General features: G+C 34.3%; 3 protein-coding genes across 3 annotated transcripts in view; 2 read left to right on the top strand and 1 right to left on the bottom strand.

Annotated features, from left to right (window-relative positions):
* The first annotated feature begins 1,848 nt into the window (after nt 1-1,848).
* Nhe1 (Na[+]/H[+] hydrogen exchanger 1) lies at nt 1,849-12,907 on the top strand. Its single transcript, XM_073091290.1, has 7 exons — nt 1,849-3,317; nt 3,598-3,754; nt 4,334-4,488; nt 4,963-5,114; nt 6,120-6,248; nt 7,282-7,374; nt 9,191-12,907. Exons 1-7 carry the CDS (start codon nt 2,147-2,149, stop codon nt 9,341-9,343), a joined length of 2,010 nt encoding a protein of 669 aa, XP_072947391.1. The 5' UTR covers nt 1,849-2,146; the 3' UTR covers nt 9,344-12,907.
* A 537-nt stretch (nt 12,908-13,444) lies between these two features.
* Nucleotides 13,445-14,910, bottom strand: Pfdn4 (prefoldin subunit 4). The gene is made up of 3 exons (XM_073091293.1): nt 14,751-14,910; nt 14,417-14,638; nt 13,445-13,784 (listed from the first exon to the last, which is right to left on the bottom strand). Exons 1-3 carry the CDS (start codon nt 14,781-14,783, stop codon nt 13,632-13,634), a joined length of 408 nt encoding a protein of 135 aa, XP_072947394.1. The 5' UTR covers nt 14,784-14,910; the 3' UTR covers nt 13,445-13,631.
* A 2,897-nt stretch (nt 14,911-17,807) lies between these two features.
* The window catches only part of Msr-110 (DUF3736 domain-containing protein Msr-110), a 109,178-nt gene continuing 108,404 nt past the window's right edge, over nt 17,808-18,581 (top strand). Inside the window, exon 1 of the mRNA XM_073091291.1 lies at nt 17,808-18,045. Within this exon, the coding sequence (XP_072947392.1) occupies nt 17,950-18,045 (96 nt within the window). The 5' untranslated portion in view covers nt 17,808-17,949. The remainder of the gene's footprint in view (nt 18,046-18,581) is intronic.

Here is an 18,581-nt window from a genome sequence, read left to right as displayed (position 1 = left end):
CGCATTCGCACATAATGAATTACTAAATTCTTTGTTGAAACAGTTTTATGTTGGCGATATTTTTTTGAAAGACTTGAATGAAAAAAGTTCCTTTATTCCGAAAATAATTTTATTAAGGAACTTCTTTGCCTCAGGGTCTCCAAACCTTTAAATCTGGCTCTGGGTAGTGGTTATAAAATAATTTATTGTCCGACATTTTATTTGTGTGTCGGTGGCAGGGGCGCCACTAGTGATTTGAATCAAAAAGTTTAGTTCGAATCAGGGTTGTTGCTGATGCAGGTTTTTACTAGATCAGCTGATGCTAATGCTGATGCTGATTTTGTCAGATTAATATCAGCTGATGCTGATGCTGATATTTAAAAATACTTAATATAAATATATTTTCTACTGAGGTATTTGTACGTCCCTTACGAGAATAGTCTTTTTTAACCAACTTCACAAAATGAGGCGGTTTCTCAATTCTACCGTATATATGTCTTTTTTATGTTTTTTCGCGGATAACTTTGTCGTTTATGAACCGAACTGGATGATTTTTATTTTGTTGGAAAAAAAGATATTTCCAAAGTAGTTCCATTATAAGAAAATAAGGATGGCAGACCAGAGAAATCGAGGGGAACTTTAAAAAATCGTAAGGGCGACTAGTGCATTTGTAAGATTTTTAGTATGTCATCACTAAAAAAGGTGAAAAAAAAAATAATTAAAAAATACAATCGACTTCCATGTCACTACAAAGCAAAAATCAACTGAAACAAATTTTGGCTCAGCACATATCTCCGAAGCCGGCGCTCATATTGAATACGCTGTTTACGCCGTTATCCAACGAAATATATTTAGCACCGACTTCAGAGCCAAACCAACATCCACTTCAGCTACCCTCAACTCTGCAGTGACTCAGAAGTCGGCATTTATTTGTTATTTTTTTTACAAAAACAACACTGTGTCGTATCTTTGTTCAATAACGAAATATTTGGTCATATTGCACTTTTCACTGGTTGTGGCATTATGAATTGAATACATAATTCTGTTATTGATTGATTGAACTATGATCGAAAGTTATTGATGTCTGAGCAAATTATGTTGTCAATACAATCAAATGATTGTTTGATGACAACTTGTGTTTATAAACTTCTGTGATTGGCTAAAACTCCACGTGATTTAAGCTCGGTCCCGCCTTCAACGAACACGTTACAATTTCAATATCAGCATTAAATATCAGCATCTTTTGTTGCGGATGCGGATGCTGATGCTGATATGTAAAAAAAAGCTGATAATCAGCGGATGCTGATGCTGATACTGATATTCGCAACAACCCTAGTTCGAATATAGAACCTATATAAGATTTGAATGTTCTCAGTTTGGAAAAACCAAAGAGTATGAATGGGAAAACTACCTAAGAAGTGGAAAATTATATGCATAACTTAATTTTTACTACGCCTCTAAGTGACATGCTAAAAATTATACATTTCATTGGTAATTTTAAGGTCATAATGGTATAAAATACCTATGGAAATTTAATAAATCGCCGATGAAGCAGACAATATATGTTCTAGGCAATAGTTATTTTCGAAACATACACTACCACATACACAAATATCCGACTACATTTTCTTTGTAAAATATATTATGGCCTACAATCTATCTAGAAATCTGGAATCAAGAGTAATAATATTTTGTATATTATCTGTGGTACTAGTAATAGACTTTAATAAATATTCTGTAATTATACTATACAAGTCAAAGAGTATAGTAGTCTATACAAGTGACACACCACGACCATAGACTACTGACCAAATGTCAGTTAATAGCTGTCAGCTGTGTGACTAATGACCAAATGTCAGTTAATAGCTGTCAGCTGTGTGTTGAGTGACATAGTGTCACTGTGGGATTTGTTAATGAATAGTGAAGTAGTGAACACCTGAGTGGTGTCAATTACGAATTCTGATTTATCGAACAAAATATAAAATAATATATTGCGTGTTGTTCTTCAACTACAATAGTTCCACTTCCATTCATTTTAGTGACAGGTGTACGAGTAAACGAATTTTCTGGAAGCCTATTATTACAGATATAGAAAAGTCAGATAAATTCTGTAATCCAACAAGGTGTTTTGAAATAAGTGTGAAGTGAATCTAATGGGAGATCGAAAATGCAGCGTTATACGATAACATATTGTGTTTGGATTAGTTTAATTTGTTTCGGTGCTTCCTTTGCGAACCACAATTCGGATGTAGTGCATGATGAAACGATATTGTACGAGAATGGTAAAGCTACTTCCTCTGAACTTTCAAGGCCAAGAAGAGACACCGCGCAAAATGTGACCGCTTCAAGCGAAAGCAGTCCTCCAGCAGACAATGTGCGTTCGTCCTCTACAAGTTCTACTGAGAATCCGAATGTAGTGTATGAAATAGTGCCTTCAAATTCGTCTACGTCAGTGGCTCAAGTGAATGTGTCGTCGTCGGCAGCACCGAACATTTCTGATGCCAGTCCCTCTGACGCAGCGCCGCTGCCGGGGAAAAGTTCAGCAGAAGATGAACATAACAGCTCCATGGCTATATTCTTCGTGCTGTGCATCCTGGCGCTTGGTATTTTACTAATTCACCTCATGTTGCAGACGGGTTTCTCCTACCTGCCGGAAAGTGTGGTGATTGTATTCCTCGGTGCTTTAATAGGAATGATAATAAATCTGATGTCTATCAGAAATATTGCTAATTGGAGAAAGGAGGAAGCCTTTTCTCCAACTGCATTCTTTCTAGTACTCTTACCTCCTATTATATTTGAATCTGGTTATAATCTTCATAAAGGCAATTTCTTTCAAAATATTGGATCGATTCTGCTCTTTGCAATCGTTGGCACAGCCATTTCTGCATTTGTAATTGGTGCAGGTATATACTTATTAGGTTTGGCTCAGGTAGTTTACAAATTGAGTTTTGTGGAGTCATTTGCATTCGGTTCCCTGATATCAGCTGTGGATCCGGTAGCCACCGTGGCTATTTTCCATGCTTTGGACGTGGATCCAGTATTAAACATGTTGGTGTTTGGTGAGAGCATACTAAATGATGCGGTCGCTATTGTTCTGACTACTGCGGTTCTGGATTCCAACGATCCAGTCATGTCTACAACTGAAGCGATCCTGTCGGCAATAAATCGGTTCTGGTTAATGTTCTTTGCGTCAGCTGGGATTGGTGTTCTATTTGCGCTGATCAGCGCTCTCCTGCTCAAGCATGTGGATTTGCGTAAGAACCCATCTCTGGAATTTGGAATGATGCTTGTTTTCACGTACGCTCCCTATGTCCTTGCTGAAGGCATTCACTTGTCTGGTGAGTGTATTTCAATTATATATTAGTTAAAGAATATAGATTTTTATGATTTTTTATCAGAAATTCACATGAAGTTGTGTTAGTTAAAAAGAAAACCATGTTTTGTTCTTATCACATACAGTATTATCAAATCTTGATAGTTGATTAGTATTTCATTATACTACAATTTGACAAGAACGTCTATAGAAACTTAGTTTATTAATCTAATGGAGATTCATATTTTTTATCATCATGTAGGATTACTACATAATATTTACTTTACATATATGCTTTTTTACAGGAATTATGGCCATATTATTTTGTGGTATTGTAATGTCTCATTACACACATTTTAACCTGTCTACTGTGACACAAGTTACTATGCAACAGACTATGAGGACATTGGCTTTTATTGCGGAAACATGTGTATTTGCATATCTGGGATTAGCAATATTCAGGTATTACTTTTTCAGGCCACATTTTACAGATAAACCGTATTAGATTAAATCTTATTGTCATGTATTTAAAGACCACTTCTATGAAAAACAAATGAAGTTGCGTCCACTGGTGATAAAACATTTGTTAATAGATATTTATATTAAGTAATTATAATCAAAAGGTATTCAGTTATGAAAGATGTAACTTGTAATGGATATGCTTTCATAGGATTTCTATTCCAAAACTACATTAAATAATTGAAATTACATAAAACATTAAATAATTTTATTCTCTTTAGTGTATCACAAATGGTGAATGATCTCAAATATCATTGAAAGTGTATGTATATTTTATTTTAACACTTAATACTTTTTGATAGTTCTCATTTACTCCATCGACTGACACAATCATGTTTCTTCAATGAGGTTTTTCAAAATTGTGGTCTTGTACATATACCAGGTTCCATACAAAAATATTTGATGGCAATCACTTTTCTATTTTAAATATGATGTAATAAATTTTTGCAGTGAAAAGAAAATTATAATATGCATGCACATACAAAACACTTGATATGTCAATAAAACATGGTTTAAATATAGTTTCAGGCATCGTGTGGAGCCTGCCTTAGTTGTATGGAGTATAATACTCAGCTTACTTGGCAGAGCAGCAAATATCTTTCCACTTGCCCTGCTTTGCAACAAATTTCGTGAGCATAAAATCACAAAGAAAATGATGTTTATCATGTGGTTCAGTGGTAAGTATAATATGCATCAAGATTTGTATGCTACAATATTAATGTTTAATTTTGGTGTCAATAAAAATAATAATAATGATTTAAGTTGGGGTAATATGGGCGTTGTGGTAATATAGTATGGCTGAAATTGTGGGCTAAATTGTCCATATTTTAAAAAATAAATACATGCCATTAAAATAATGATAATGCTTAAATTTTTAAAAAGATACATTGGCCTATAATTTTATTTACAGTGTTAGCCCAAACACTATTATTACCTAAACTAACTATATGGCTCCCTTCTTTAACAAGTTTGGCGTACTACATCTTTAATACACAAAAAATATAGCAAAAAGTTGGTCACAAAGTTATTACTTATTACTTCAAGGCTAACGACTTTTGTTATTAAGTAATTACTATGAAATTTTAATTTAAATTATGTGGTTGGTTATTGTTGTATTTTAGAAGGAAAATTAATTGTAATTTTTTTTTCAGGCTTACGTGGCGCGATTTCTTATGCGCTGTCCTTGCATCTTGACTTTTCTGATGAAACTCGACATGTCATTATTACAACAACACTGATTATTGTGCTGTTCACTACCCTGTTCTTTGGAGGCTCAACCATGCCCCTACTTAAATTTTTACGGGTAATATTTTTTATCTTTCTTCATATCTTTATATCTTTATTATAAGACGAGACGAAACAGCTTAGAACATCTTTTCCTTTTCTTTATCCATTTTTACCTTTTTATTTTTGATTAAGTTGCCAGTGAAAGAGCATTAGTTTTATTTTACCATTTTTATCAATAAAAATATCCTCAAGTGATTATAGTGGAATTTCGAATACTAGACGAAAAGTAGTAGGTACATAACTGTTTTATTTTTTACTATCATTGCTTTCATGTTTAATTTCTTCTTACATAAAGTGTTACAGTTACATTACGTTTTCAAATTTTAAAACTTTACAATTTGAAAACGTAATCGTATCAGTTTTTTCAACATTGGCCTACTTTGTGAACTGTTGTTTAATAAAATATTCTGATAGGGCACTTGCGACTTGCGTAATCAATTTTCGAAATCGAAAACCGGTCTGTTAGTTAATTTAAATTGCATAAGTAAACTCAATAAAACTTCATGGTATCGTTAAAATGCTAATGTAGGTATTTGAAACAATTATGGAATTTTGTGACCTTCGTAATAAGGCCATCCACATAACGATGACACGTACAAGTTGGTGGTACCTGCATTGTAAAAAGTTTGTTGTTAGTTCCACCATAAAGGAATCTAATTAGTAGTAGGTATGGTAATATATTTTTATGTATCGCGCGAGTCTTCGTGAATCTAATCATAGGCATCTCTGATTTTTCAAAGTGTATTAGAAGTCAATTATTCATTGCGTTGCTATAGCGAAGGAAAGTATACACCAGAGTGTTCTTTACTCAAACTTCTTAAAGGTGTGTGGAATGTACTAATTTGCACTTGCCAGCGTGGTATAGTCTTATCCTTCTCATTCCAAGAAGAGACCCGTGCCCAGCTGTGGGACAGCAATGAGTTAATGACGACAATGCCAACTGATTCAAACTGATTCTTAGTAGAGCTAGCTTATCAAGTTCTGAAATACTCTAAATGTATAATGTTAATGAATTTTGCAGGCTAATAAGAAAACGAAGCGTTCACGGTCCCAGAGGAAACAAAAAGAAGTGAGCTTGTCAAAGACCAAGGAATGGGGGCAAGCTATAGACTCCGAACACTTATCAGAAATCACTGAAGAAGAACTAGAGGTAATTATTATTTATTAAGAACACGAAGTCATAAAGAAAAGAAAACTTTTTTCATTTAAATTTGTAACCTCTCTTACCGTCTTTTAATCGATACCTCATATTTCGCTTCGAAATTTCCCAACGATAAAATCTCTATAAGAATTATGCTTACCTAAGAGCTATGTCAGCTCTTAGAATTAGCAAGCTGAAGTGGGAATGGGTAGGCGTCACTGCTCGAAGGACCAAAAACTTATACGGCCAGTCTCAATAATCTACTAAAAGTTAAACTCGGTTAGCTCCCAAAATTTGTCTGTGACATTCAAACTAGATATCTGTTACTGTCGTCTCAATAAAAAATAATTGCAACGCCAACTTTAGTTAAAGTCAGATAGATCCCTTATCTTCGGTAAGAAAAAAGTTTACGACTGAACATAGGACAAGTTGGAGCCGAACCATTAGGGTAGCCTTATGCCCAATGGCCCTCGAAATACGTAAGATGTATTTACAAAATTAAGAAGTCATTAAAACTTGTCGATAGCTTAATGAGCAGTTTAACAACATTCCACAACCAATATAGTAAAAGGAAAATTTCTTTAACATAATAGCTTAATGGGCAGTTTAAGAACATTCTATAACAAAAAAGGTTCTACCTTTGTGGTTCGACTCCCGCGGCACCACCGCCACACCTATTTCTACCTAATAAGAGCAGTGTTAGGCGCTGCTGTGTTCCGGTTTGAAGGGTGTGGTAAGGGAGACAGAATTTTCCGAGGCGTTCCAGCTTAGTCCTCAGGGGTAGCGGAGCATCTGTGGCCGACCTCAGGTAGGAATATCTAATCCTATCTGGAGTTGATTACATATGTCCATGGGCGGCAGTAGCCACTTACCAGGTGGACTGCACGCTCGCCTGCTACTCCTATAACATAAAAAAAACAAGTATAATAACAGAAAAGTTTCATTAACTTAATATTCGATAGAATATCCCAGTTATATTGAATTTGAACCGCAGCTGTAAACTTCTGGAATACTTTTATTATATTATTTAAACTATTTTCAGGTGAACTACTCCCACGCGACGCGATTACGAGGCTTCGTGAGGTTGGACTTGAAGTATTTGACGCCGTTCTTCACCAGACGGTTCACACATCAGGTTTGTTCACTTTAAACTTTACTTTATGTACATAAAATTAGAGTTCGACACAGGAAAGCTGCGCATTAATTATTTATTATTTATCTTATATATGAAATTCTTGTGTCACAATGTTACTCACCATACTTCTGCGAAACGGCTTTACCGATTTTCACCAATTTTTATATGCATATTCAGTAGGTCTGAGAATCGGCTACTTTCTATTTTTCATACCCCTAAAGGATAAGGGTTGTTCACCCTTAACATTTTTGTATTTATATGGCAACACAACGTTTGTCGGTTCAGCTAGTTATAAATTTAAATGTAAAACAGTTAAAGCTTATACCACAAATTTTAGTCTTTTACGATGTAGTTTCAAGGTTCAGGTACCAGTTACGTATCTTTGATTTTTCGATGTTATGACCCTTTTAGAAGTTAATTATCATTTGCTTTACTAGTGAAGGAAATTACGATAGTAAAGATAAACGAACCCATAGAGTTCGGTTATAAGAATCTTAAAGTTGCGTGAAGTCTAACAATTCGCACTTTGGTATCGCAGAGGACTATGACACATAGTTTTCATTTTGATAGGACAACTATGTTTATGAATTGAAAAAAATATTCGAATTTTAGGAAATATATATTAAGGGAGAAATTTGTTTAGTAAATAAAAAGTACTCATGTAGATAATTATAATGAAGTAATAAGTTAATAAAAATAGTTATTTTTTTCCGCCAAAATATATAAATAGTAAATTGTTAATTAATTCAAAGTCTAATTGATGTTTTTCCAATGTTAATAGAAATGTTTTTTTAATTGGATATGACTTAAAATTAATTAAGAAAACCACATGTTGATTTTATTTTCCTAAATGATTACGCCATTTTCAAATAAATTAAATTGATGATATCATTTACAACATTATGAGGAATAACAAGTCATTTGAAGTCAGTTGAAGGTGGTAGAACCCTTTGTGGTTCGACTCCGGCGGCACCACCGCCACACCTATTTCTACCTAATAACAGCAGTGTTAGGCGCTGCTGTGTTCCGGTTTGAAGGGTGTGGTAAGGGAGACAGACTTTTCTGAGGCGTTCCAGCTTAGTCCTCAGGGGTAGCGGCGCTTCTGTGGCCGACCTCAGGTAGGAATATCTAATCCTATCTGGGGTTGATTACAGATGTCCATGGGCGGCAGTAGCCACTTCCCATCAGGTGGATTGCATGCTCGTCTGCTACTCTTATATTATAAAAAAAAAAAAATTTAAATAATAATTAACATTATGGAACTTTTTTACTATAGAGCACGCAATCCATCTGGTTGTGTGGCCACCGCTGCCCTTAGACATCTATAATCAACTTCAGATACGATTGCAGGTATACTTGAGGTGGGCCATAGATGAGTTACTACTCCTATGGACTAAGTAGATACGTTTAAGTTTCTCTCTTACCATACCTTTAAACCAGAACACAGCAGCGCTTAAGAAATAAGCGCTGTAGAGGCGGTTCTACGGGAGTCGAACCAAGAAATGTTCCTTAACTTATAATTATTGTATTTATTATATTTATTATCTCATATATAAAATTCTCATGTCACAAATTACCGCACTCCGAAGCGGCTTTACCGATTTTCACCAAATTTTATATGCATATTCAGTAGGTCTGAGAATCGGCTACTATCTATTTTTCATACCCCTAAGTGATAAGGGTTTTTCACCCTTAACATTTTTCTATTTATATGGCAACACAACATTTGCCGGGTTAGCTAGTAATATTTAACATTAATTCCTTTTGTATACATTTATGTCAATTACAATTATTTTTTAATGTATGTCAATTACAGGAATTGAAGGATTGCAAGAGCCAAATGACGGATCTAACGAACCAATGGTACCAGGCGATCAGAATATCGAACGACCACGACACAGATGAAGACGAGAGCTTGCAACAAAGCTCGCTGTCCAACTCGCGCAGTAGCCTACAAAGGGGCGTTTAGATGTAATTAGTTGAATTCTAGTAAGACAATGTAATTTGTATATTAGTGCAATAAAAAAGCAGACTAGCTACTTATAACGTGCAGATTAAACGCTTAACCATAGATAAGTATAGATGTCTCACCGCCTTGTAATTGAAGGAAGCCATTTAATGGCTTATACGGCTGACAATTCTGTCAGCCATTTAATGGCTGTCATGGTGTAATTTACGCGGAACAATGCCGACATGCGCAGATAAGTGGTGCAAAAACACGAAATCGAAGAAAAAGTGCGGAGAAATATCGTTTCATTCTTAAAGGATCTAAAAACTACATTTTTTTTTATATTTTTCAAACACGAAAATAGATGACAGTGATGATTCAGTTGTCAAAACTGGTTACATTTTCTTGTTAGGAGTGAGTAATCTTCAGTAATCTATGGTTAAACCCCATACATATTTAAGCGCCGGTCGCAACTATAGTGCTGCAGCAACTGAACGCGATAAATGCAGTCGGTAAATCGCTTCGCCGTGATTTTTGTTTTGTTTTCGATGTTATTTGTTGGTTTCGATATAGCCACCGAACGCACCTAGTCGCCAGAACAATGCAGGATGGGTGCAGTCGCCAAAACGCAAATTGCCGATGTCTAAAGTAGCTAGCCTGCTAGTGTCATAAGAGATTAGATAATTTTGCATATTTCTTCACTATATTTATGGTAAAACATTTTCGTACAATATCTACTTCTCTTTTTACATAATAATATAGCTTATCTTTTTTTCATATAATCCATTATTTTCACATAAATAATTATAATCATAATATAATTTTCATGATACGAGTAATCATTCATTGAAGTATTTGAGTTTTGTATATTTGTTAGGTATATAAAAAGTTTAGTATTCATGATTTTTTTACATAGATGCAAAATTACCACAGCTTTAACCAAACATGTGCTATTGTACACTGCAGTAATATTTATATGCTGCTTAGCTGCAATATGGTTGTTTTACGGTGTAAGCACTTTATTTTGGTTTTATCTGCCTAAATTGTTATGGATTCAGTATTGCAAATCAGAAGACATCAAATGTGACTTGAATGTGTGCAACACATTCTTATAATTATGCACTATTTTAGTCAAATGTTGTGATAAATAGTTGTATGTGTTAAGTTAACTTTCTTGCTTAGCAACATGTTTGTTTTTTGTGATCTTGTTAAGAAAATAGAAAATATATGAAAGGCCAATAAATTGACATGAAACGCGGCACATTAAAAATTGAGAGAAAACGCGTAATTGACGACTGTACGCATTACAACTGCGTGCGTAATTACGTTACACAGTTAACTTTAAGGTTTTTTCCTTTAAACTTTATTATATTATATAAATATAATTTGAATTGTTCTGTTTTAAGGCAATAGATTAAAAATGAAACAAGCTCTTCCTGAAGATATTTTCAAAGTTCAATATCAAGGTCAATATTTAGTCATATAAAGCCGCGTTTGTGTCTGCAGACACTAAGCGTGTCAGGCACGGGCCGTGGCAGTCAGTTTTCTATAGTACATTTTGACAGGCACTGTAGTGTTACAGTGAATATAAATGCTTCAATGTATATTGCACAGGTAGGAGGATACTATTCTGTGTATTACGGCACAAATTGTGTATTTTCCATATATTCTAAAGATTTTATTTAGTGTGATCTTGTAAATCACGTTGATTGTGCAACCTGCTTTGCAGATAGTTCTATTGTAAATAATTTTAATTAAAGCACCGGTTGCTTTTCTGACTGATATCAGACAAAGAGCGTGTAAAGTAGCGCGGCTTCATATCGGAAATCGAATGAAAGCACGTCGAATAAGGAGTATTATGCTAATCGTACCTACATATTTCTGTATTATTAAGATACTTCTATATTTCTAATACTACTTAAATGATATGATATGAGATTCATTCACAAGTCACTTCAAATTGTACTTAATTATTGTTAGCTTGTATAGTTCCCGTAAAACTACTAGCCCGCTCTGAATATAGAAATGAATTGCGTTGCCATAGCAAATTGTATGACTGACTACACCTGCTCGCAACAACTTCAGAGCGGACTAGCAGTTTGGCGCGGACTATACCCCTATCGCCGAACTTACCCCAACTTACCTTATATTAAACTTACCTTATATTTTGCAATAAATTTCAATAGGTTTCCATTTTTTACTTTGACAATTTCTCGTTCTACATTTTTCATTTATCTTGTTGCTAATGGTTTTTAATATATGTAATAACATTGAGATTCGTCACAATAAGTGTAAATAAGTAGCCTTGCAAGTATTTAATTGTTTATTACTTTTTACGAGTTTCCTGTTTCCTCAGGGTTTTAATGCACAAAGTACTTTTCGGTGTAATTTCGCATAGAATTATAGTTTATACGCATATATATTTACAAGATTTGTGCTCGATACTTTTAAGGGTGGCAGTTTGTCAATCGGCTATACACTAAATTTAAGAGAATTCACGAAATATTAATGTTTATCGTAATTTATTATACAAATGATTGAAAAGGGACTATTTCAATTTTGACCATTTTTTTTTAATTAAGAACATAAAATGTATTATTGATAATAATGTAACTGCTATTCCGCGTAAAACTGCTAGTCCGCTCTGAATGTAGAAATGAATCACATCGCCATAGCTAACTATATGTCTACAACTGCTCGCAACAACTTCAGAACATGTAGTTTGGCGCGGACTATACCTACATTATGGATTATTTTAATATATTATATTTAAATAAATTGCGTCTATGAGCGTAATACAATTATAGAATGACGTAATAAAATGTGTACCTTATTGTGATTAAAATGTATATGCTTCTAGGCTAGGCTATGATGCAAAAGCTTAAACTGTGGCCATATAAACAAATGAAAATGTAAATTACTTATGTGATTACTTGGCTATGATGGTTTTTAATCATAAAGAAATATTAGTATTATGTGAGTGCTCTAACATTACAAAGTGTACCTGAATGTTCATCTTGCATATGTCCACTATATTCGTTTCTATTTGACAAATTTATTAGTGATCACAGGATTGATTATATTCATATATTTATTGTAGTGGAATAATTCATATATATATTTCGTTAAAAATACATTTTGGTGATTAATTTTATGTTAAATTAAATCTTATATATTGTTTGAGTAATTTGATTTGCACGTAAGTACTTAACTTGGTATTTTATTATTAGTTTTATTTATAACTACTTTTTTATAGATAAGTTAGATATTTAATTATATTTTAATTTAATTTTACATCGAAATAACTACTACGCACCTGATAATTAAGGAATAATTAAGGATGTAAAGTCAAATAGAAATTTATAGTGGACAGAGCATGAGAAAAAATTTAATCAAGCTATTGCATAAAATACTAAATGCTTATGTATAATTTTATTATCTTAGTGTTAAGAGTACTCAGTATTTAGTTTTTGATTATTAAATTGTATAATTACTTATTTTTATTATTATAGTACAGGTATGCGGCTAATATAAATGCAAATTGAAAATAAAACAAGTATAATTATATAAATATAATTTATATTGGTTAATAGCCACGTTCTGAATTTAATTTTATTAATTGTAACATGTTCCTAAATATATTTTATTTCGAAATTAGTCACATGTTTTATTTTAGTATGAAAACCTTTTTCAACTGATGGTGTATTTATAAAGCATAGATGATGTATCGTAAATAATGTGTTATGCTTTGAATAAAGTAGACAATGCAAACTTATAAAATATGTATAAACAAAGCATATCTCAGTACTCTAAGTGTAGCGTACCCAAGCTCATTCTAGATTTTTTTTACAAACTTCTTTGTTTCGAAGACTGTATAATTTAATTTTCTTTGTAGAGAAAGACTCTTTGGCAATTATCTCCTATGAGAGCGGCGAATTCAGCTTTTCGTAGTGTTTTAGTATTCACCTTGATAAAGCCTACTTTCTGTTGGGTCAAGCCCTTGCCAAAAGTCCTGAATCCACGCAGTGATTTATTTAAAATTAGATTATTTTTACAATTTTAACTATTCAATTAATTTATTTTACAAATCCTAAAATAGTAAAAAGAACCTACAACAAAAAATGATTTCGGTAAAAATTGTAATTTGAAAAGCACTTATAAGAAAACAAGAACTTCTAATACATGTTTCATAAATTAAATATAACTGTAATATACAGTATATTATAAATACAATTGTAACTTATTAGCATTTCAATGTTAACATAATGTTAGAGTTCAGAAGCATGGGGGTATAGGCGTTGTAGAGATTTCAGTCCTCTTCATTTTCTAAGTTGATGTGGCTTCCAAATTTGCCATATAAATGAGCTTTGAGTTCACCCATCTCTACTTTTAGTTCATCACATTTACCTTCTAATTCACTGATCTCATTTTCTTTTTTAGTTTTTGTGTCTTCTAAGGATTTCTGTAAAACAATGTAATAGGTATAAGTAGTAACTATAAAATAATAAAATAGGCAAATACAAACAGGTTTAGTATCATTTTCTGTTTTGCTTCTCAATTTCCTTTTTCCAGGTCAAGCTAATAAAGGTGTGGTCCTTTATTAGCTTGACCTGCATGTAACGGAATCTTTGAACTCAATTTTTACCCACTTTAACTGGTCAAGTTAATTCATTTTTTGAACAATTATCAAGAACTGATGATAATACTAGATTACAATATTTTTATTTTTCACATCAGGATCGTCAGGATTAACGATGTGCGTTGTACTATTTCAGTGTGGTTTTTAGTTTTTAACACACTTTTTTAAAGAATATTATTATTTGTTTGGTAGCTATTTTATCGGGCTTTAGTGATACATATACATAATAATGTAATAACTCACAGTCAATGTGGGATGAATCATATTTTATATCGTTTAATGGGCACCCAAAAAAGAGGTTCTGAATATGTACCTTAATTTTTATTAGGTATCAAGCCTAACTTTATAGAAAGGAATATTAGTTCCTACTAAGAACAAAATGCCTGGTCCCCAGTAATACTTTATCTCTTATTGAAGTCAATCTTATTGTGTAGGTAAGTTATTGCGATCCTTACCAAAGTGTCTTCTAGAGTCTGACAGATGAACACCTCCCCCACCAAATATGGTATTTTTTCAGTATCATCGGCAAGGCCCAATTCCTCTACAGCCTCTTCTAAATTTTTCATATCGTTCTGTTTAACTTTTAATTCGTCTTTTATATCGTCTACTTTAGCATTTAAACGAGCAAATTTATTGATTTTTTGCTGATCTTCATAGGAAATGTGAACATCAGAATCCTGTAAACCAAAACAACAATTTATTTTTATTCGTTTATAGTTTTATAGTGAAGATAACGTGTTTTAGGTTAGGAAATTTAGTTAATATTAATAGTGTTTACATAAAACCTACCGGTTGAAACGTTCCTTTTCCAGAATTAGCCATATTAACAGATATTTAGTTATTATTTTATAAATATTAACTTAAATTTTCAACTAAAAGCTGACAGTTGTTTTCTTTAGGTTACGGGCACATTCCACTATGTAACTTGTCATAACATAACATGTCAACCTACAAAAGTGTACTATAGTCTATGGCCTGATGCTGTCAAGTATATTCGCATTACCAAACATACCCATATGGTATAGAAGCAATCTTTAATTGTCTACGAGAAATAATCGCAAATTTTGCGGTTTACGTGGCTGTTAATAAATATTATGAAAGCTTACGATCGAACGAATATACGATCACTTTAATCGTTAAGTGGAACAAACTGATCTCTATTGTCTCCAGCTATTGTATTATGGGCAGCATCAGCGCAGCATATCAGAATAATGGTAAAATAAAATAAATACAACAATATATTTGTCCGTTTTTCTTGAAAATATTTTATATTTACAAGCATAGAAGGATTGTTAGGACTAAAGACCCGCATAGACTGAATAGTTCAAGCATAATTAATGAACTATCACATACGAGCATATTAGTAACTACCTACAGGATTTTTTTTATTCAATGTGATAGTTTTTGTCGCGGATTACCTAAAATGTATTTGAACTTAGCGATCAAGTTCATTTTAGCTCATGCTCAGATCTTTCAATAGTGCGGGTGCATGAGCACTGGTGATATAATACCTAATGGTTGTGGTTTTTCCTCCAGTCTTGAATAATTACCAAAGATCCGCCAATTCGGAATGTATGGCTTTATGCAAGAAAAAGAATTAGCCAAAAAACTGCCACTTAATCGGTGACACCAGCATTTCAAAATCTTATTTATACCAATGATGTGTAAGGTATTGAATGTTCTTGCTCATGCTTATAAGTCACGTATAAAAATTTTTCAAATAAATAAGTATACCTAACTCATACGGATTGTTCGGGTGGGCATGGAACAGTGGTCTACTCCCGTAGTTACGTCTAGGGAATGCTAGTGTGCAATAGAGTAGGCATATTCTTCATAATGTATGCATTCTTGTAAAGGACCACTTTGGTTATATCATCCACATACTTCCACCGAAATGCAAGAACTGTTTCATTTCATGAAGGTGGTAGAACCCTTTGTGGTTCAACTCTGGTGGCACCACCGCCACACCCCTTTTCTGCCTCATAACAGCAGTGTTAAGCGTTAAGCTGTCTTCTGGTTTGAAGGATGTGGTAAGGGAGTCATACTTTTCCGAGACGTTCCAGCTTAGTCCTCAGGGGTAGCGGCGCTATCCCTGTAGTTCCGGGACAAGAATAGAATCCCCTGCCTGTCGTAAGAGGCGACTAAAAGGGGGCTTTTGGGGTCGCGGGTGGCAAGAGTGGGAGCTCGAACCGAATGGCCAACGGACCCGGGAAGGACGGCCTTATGGTCGCATACCGTCGTATGCACCAGATGATGTGGCGAGCGTCAAGCTCACCTGTGCGGAGCCCGACGGGGCAACGCGCCAAGAGGACTCCGGTTGCGTTCTTTTGGAGATCCCGGAGTCCTCTACGCAGCGCCGAGGAAGGCCAGGGGGGGGGTTTAGTGCGGTAAAAGTCCCACATAACCCTGTGTCACTCCCACGGCATCGGTTACCTTTTGAAGGTTTCCCCCTCGAGAACAAGAAAAAGGCCTAGCGGCGCATCCGTGGCCGATCTCAGGTAGGAATATCTAATTCTATTTGGGGTTGATTACAGATGTCCATGGGCGGTAGTAGCCACTTACCATCAGGTGAACAGCATGCTCGTCTGCTACTCCCATATCAAAAAAAAATCCACATAGGCATGGCGGTGATACCTTGCTGGTCGAGCGATAATCGTTCTACCTTTGTAACATGATAAGAGATGATGCATTTATTCTTTAAAGATGGCGATGTATTGTAACTTCTTTAGTGTTGTAATTGTTTATACTTTATTCTGTGGGTTACGTAACATTTTCTCATCAGATAGCTCATCTACAATATACATAGTTAGATGTCATTGTTGTGTATGCTAAGCCGCATGTTATATAACTTAGTGTTACACTAATGTTAGTTATTAGCAGTAATAATGACATAACATAGACAATATGCCTTTTAATAACCCGCGAACTTAGTGACTTATTAATATGTTATAAAGTTCGCGTGTATTTATCTACATGGCATCCCTATCAGTATCTGAATCTGGAGTCTTCTATTCGTAGTGAAATATTAAAAGAGACAAAAGTTTCTTGTCATTTACCAGGCAAAAGCAAAGGTTATTTTAAAATCCTCGTAGGAGAGTAAGTCGTTCTTCACTTATTAAATTTGTATTCAATTAATAAGTAAGATAACTTCTAGTAAATAGAAACTTACTCTTTATATGTAGTTTACTATATTTGAACACCAAATTCAGGCTTGTATTTAAAAACAATTGATGAATAAACGGCTAAAACTGTCTGATTTTCGTGATTCCTCAATATAATGTACGCTTGGACTCATATCGTTCTTTCAATTCAAATCGAGCCTCGTATTATTCCATTGCCACAAATGGTTCCTTACAGTTTCGACAATAGTCTCGAAATTAGGCGAAGGTCTTTCGAAAAGACTATTTAGTATTGGGTTATGTATTTGCAAATGTAATCTCCTAGTTTTCCTTGCATAGTCGTAGCCACTTTGGTGGTTCAGGGCCATAGGAAATCAAGGAGTCCATGGGTTCATTTACATATATTTCTATGACCAGTTAGAATGTGTAAAAGAGTTATGCAGACAAAAGGCTTTGGATTGGAATATAATTTTACCTTAACGGAAAATTCTGGTTAATAAAAAGGTAATTTTATATTCCTGACATTCAAATAGTTTAGTAAGAAGTAGCTACTGATCTAGGCAAAATAAATCCGTTAACAGTTGTTGCGCTAGTTTATTATTATTTGTCTTCAGTGTTGACTAAATTGAGGTTCTACGTCTAAACAACAACAAGGAATACTAAATAGGTGTTTATAGCGAAGTGAACGAAGCATCCGTCACACAACAATACAATCACCATCTGGATGCGAGCCGGCCGGCCCCACCACTGCAGCGCCTACGCGGAGCGGTACCGCTCACTTGCGGTTGCGCACTCTTGTTTAGAACGTCAGACCTCGCGCGCGCCAACTTAATAAGCTTTCAACTTTTTGTAAAGAGTATTATCTCGTGATGGAGAAGGAGCACCAGCCAGATTCGATGGCTACGATCACCATGAAACCGGAGTACCCTCCGTCTGAAGTGTACAGCGCGTCGGAACCGCCGCCGGTAAGATACCCGTTACTTCTAACCTTCTAATCGTAACGTTAATGGACGGACTTTCTTGTGTCTCCTAAACTACTTCAATGACAAAATATTTTTCCGCTAGCCTTCAATACTGTACGAGCTTTTTATGACGACCGTGTTTTGTGAGCAGCTGAGTACCAACGAGTACTTGTATTGAATTTTCATTTTACAGTTCTTGACGTTATAAACGTTGTACGAGAGACTGCAATAGATGCTTTCTCGATGATAAAATGTGCATCTAAATAATGGGCTATTTCGCTATTACTACTGGAAAGCGCCTTTCTCTTAGGCTGAACCGCCAGTAAAGCCGCTCACGCATATAGGCCTGTTTGTAAACTTAACATTCATAACAAACCTATTTTTGCGTGGTTTAACGAACGTGAATACATTATTATAAATATACAATATGATTATAATATTTTTATGGCAGTGTTAGAGAATAACTTAACTACAACTGCGAAAAATTATGCATGTTTTGAGAAGTAAACGTTTAAAATACTCTCCTACTTCGGCGTCTC

Source organism: Epargyreus clarus, unplaced genomic scaffold (assembly GCF_041222505.1).
Source record: "Epargyreus clarus isolate Ecla_fem2 unplaced genomic scaffold, WU_Ecla_fem_2.2 ptg000034l, whole genome shotgun sequence".
NCBI classification, from domain to species: Eukaryota; Metazoa; Arthropoda; class Insecta; order Lepidoptera; family Hesperiidae; genus Epargyreus; species Epargyreus clarus.
Note: the sequence above shows the minus strand (reverse complement) of the source record. Positions and strands in the feature narration are given on the sequence as shown.

Bases quoted from the DNA above. Each gene is read 5' to 3' on its own strand.
- Nhe1 (XM_073091290.1), top strand. From the start codon at position 2,147: ATGCAGCGTTATACGATAACATATTGTGTTTGGATTAGTTTAATTTGT. The intron at 3,318-3,597 runs GTGAGTGTATTT...GCTTTTTTACAG, and splicing joins TGAAGGCATTCACTTGTCTG to GAATTATGGCCATATTATTT. The intron at 5,115-6,119 runs GTAATATTTTTT...TGAATTTTGCAG, and splicing joins CCCTACTTAAATTTTTACGG to GCTAATAAGAAAACGAAGCG.
- Pfdn4 (XM_073091293.1), bottom strand. From the start codon at position 14,783: ATGGCTAATTCTGGAAAAGGAACGTTTCAACCG. The intron at 14,639-14,750 runs GTAGGTTTTATG...TTTGGTTTACAG, and splicing joins GAAAAGGAACGTTTCAACCG to GATTCTGATGTTCACATTTC. The intron at 13,785-14,416 runs GTAAGGATCGCA...ATTGTTTTACAG, and splicing joins AGACTCTAGAAGACACTTTG to AAATCCTTAGAAGACACAAA.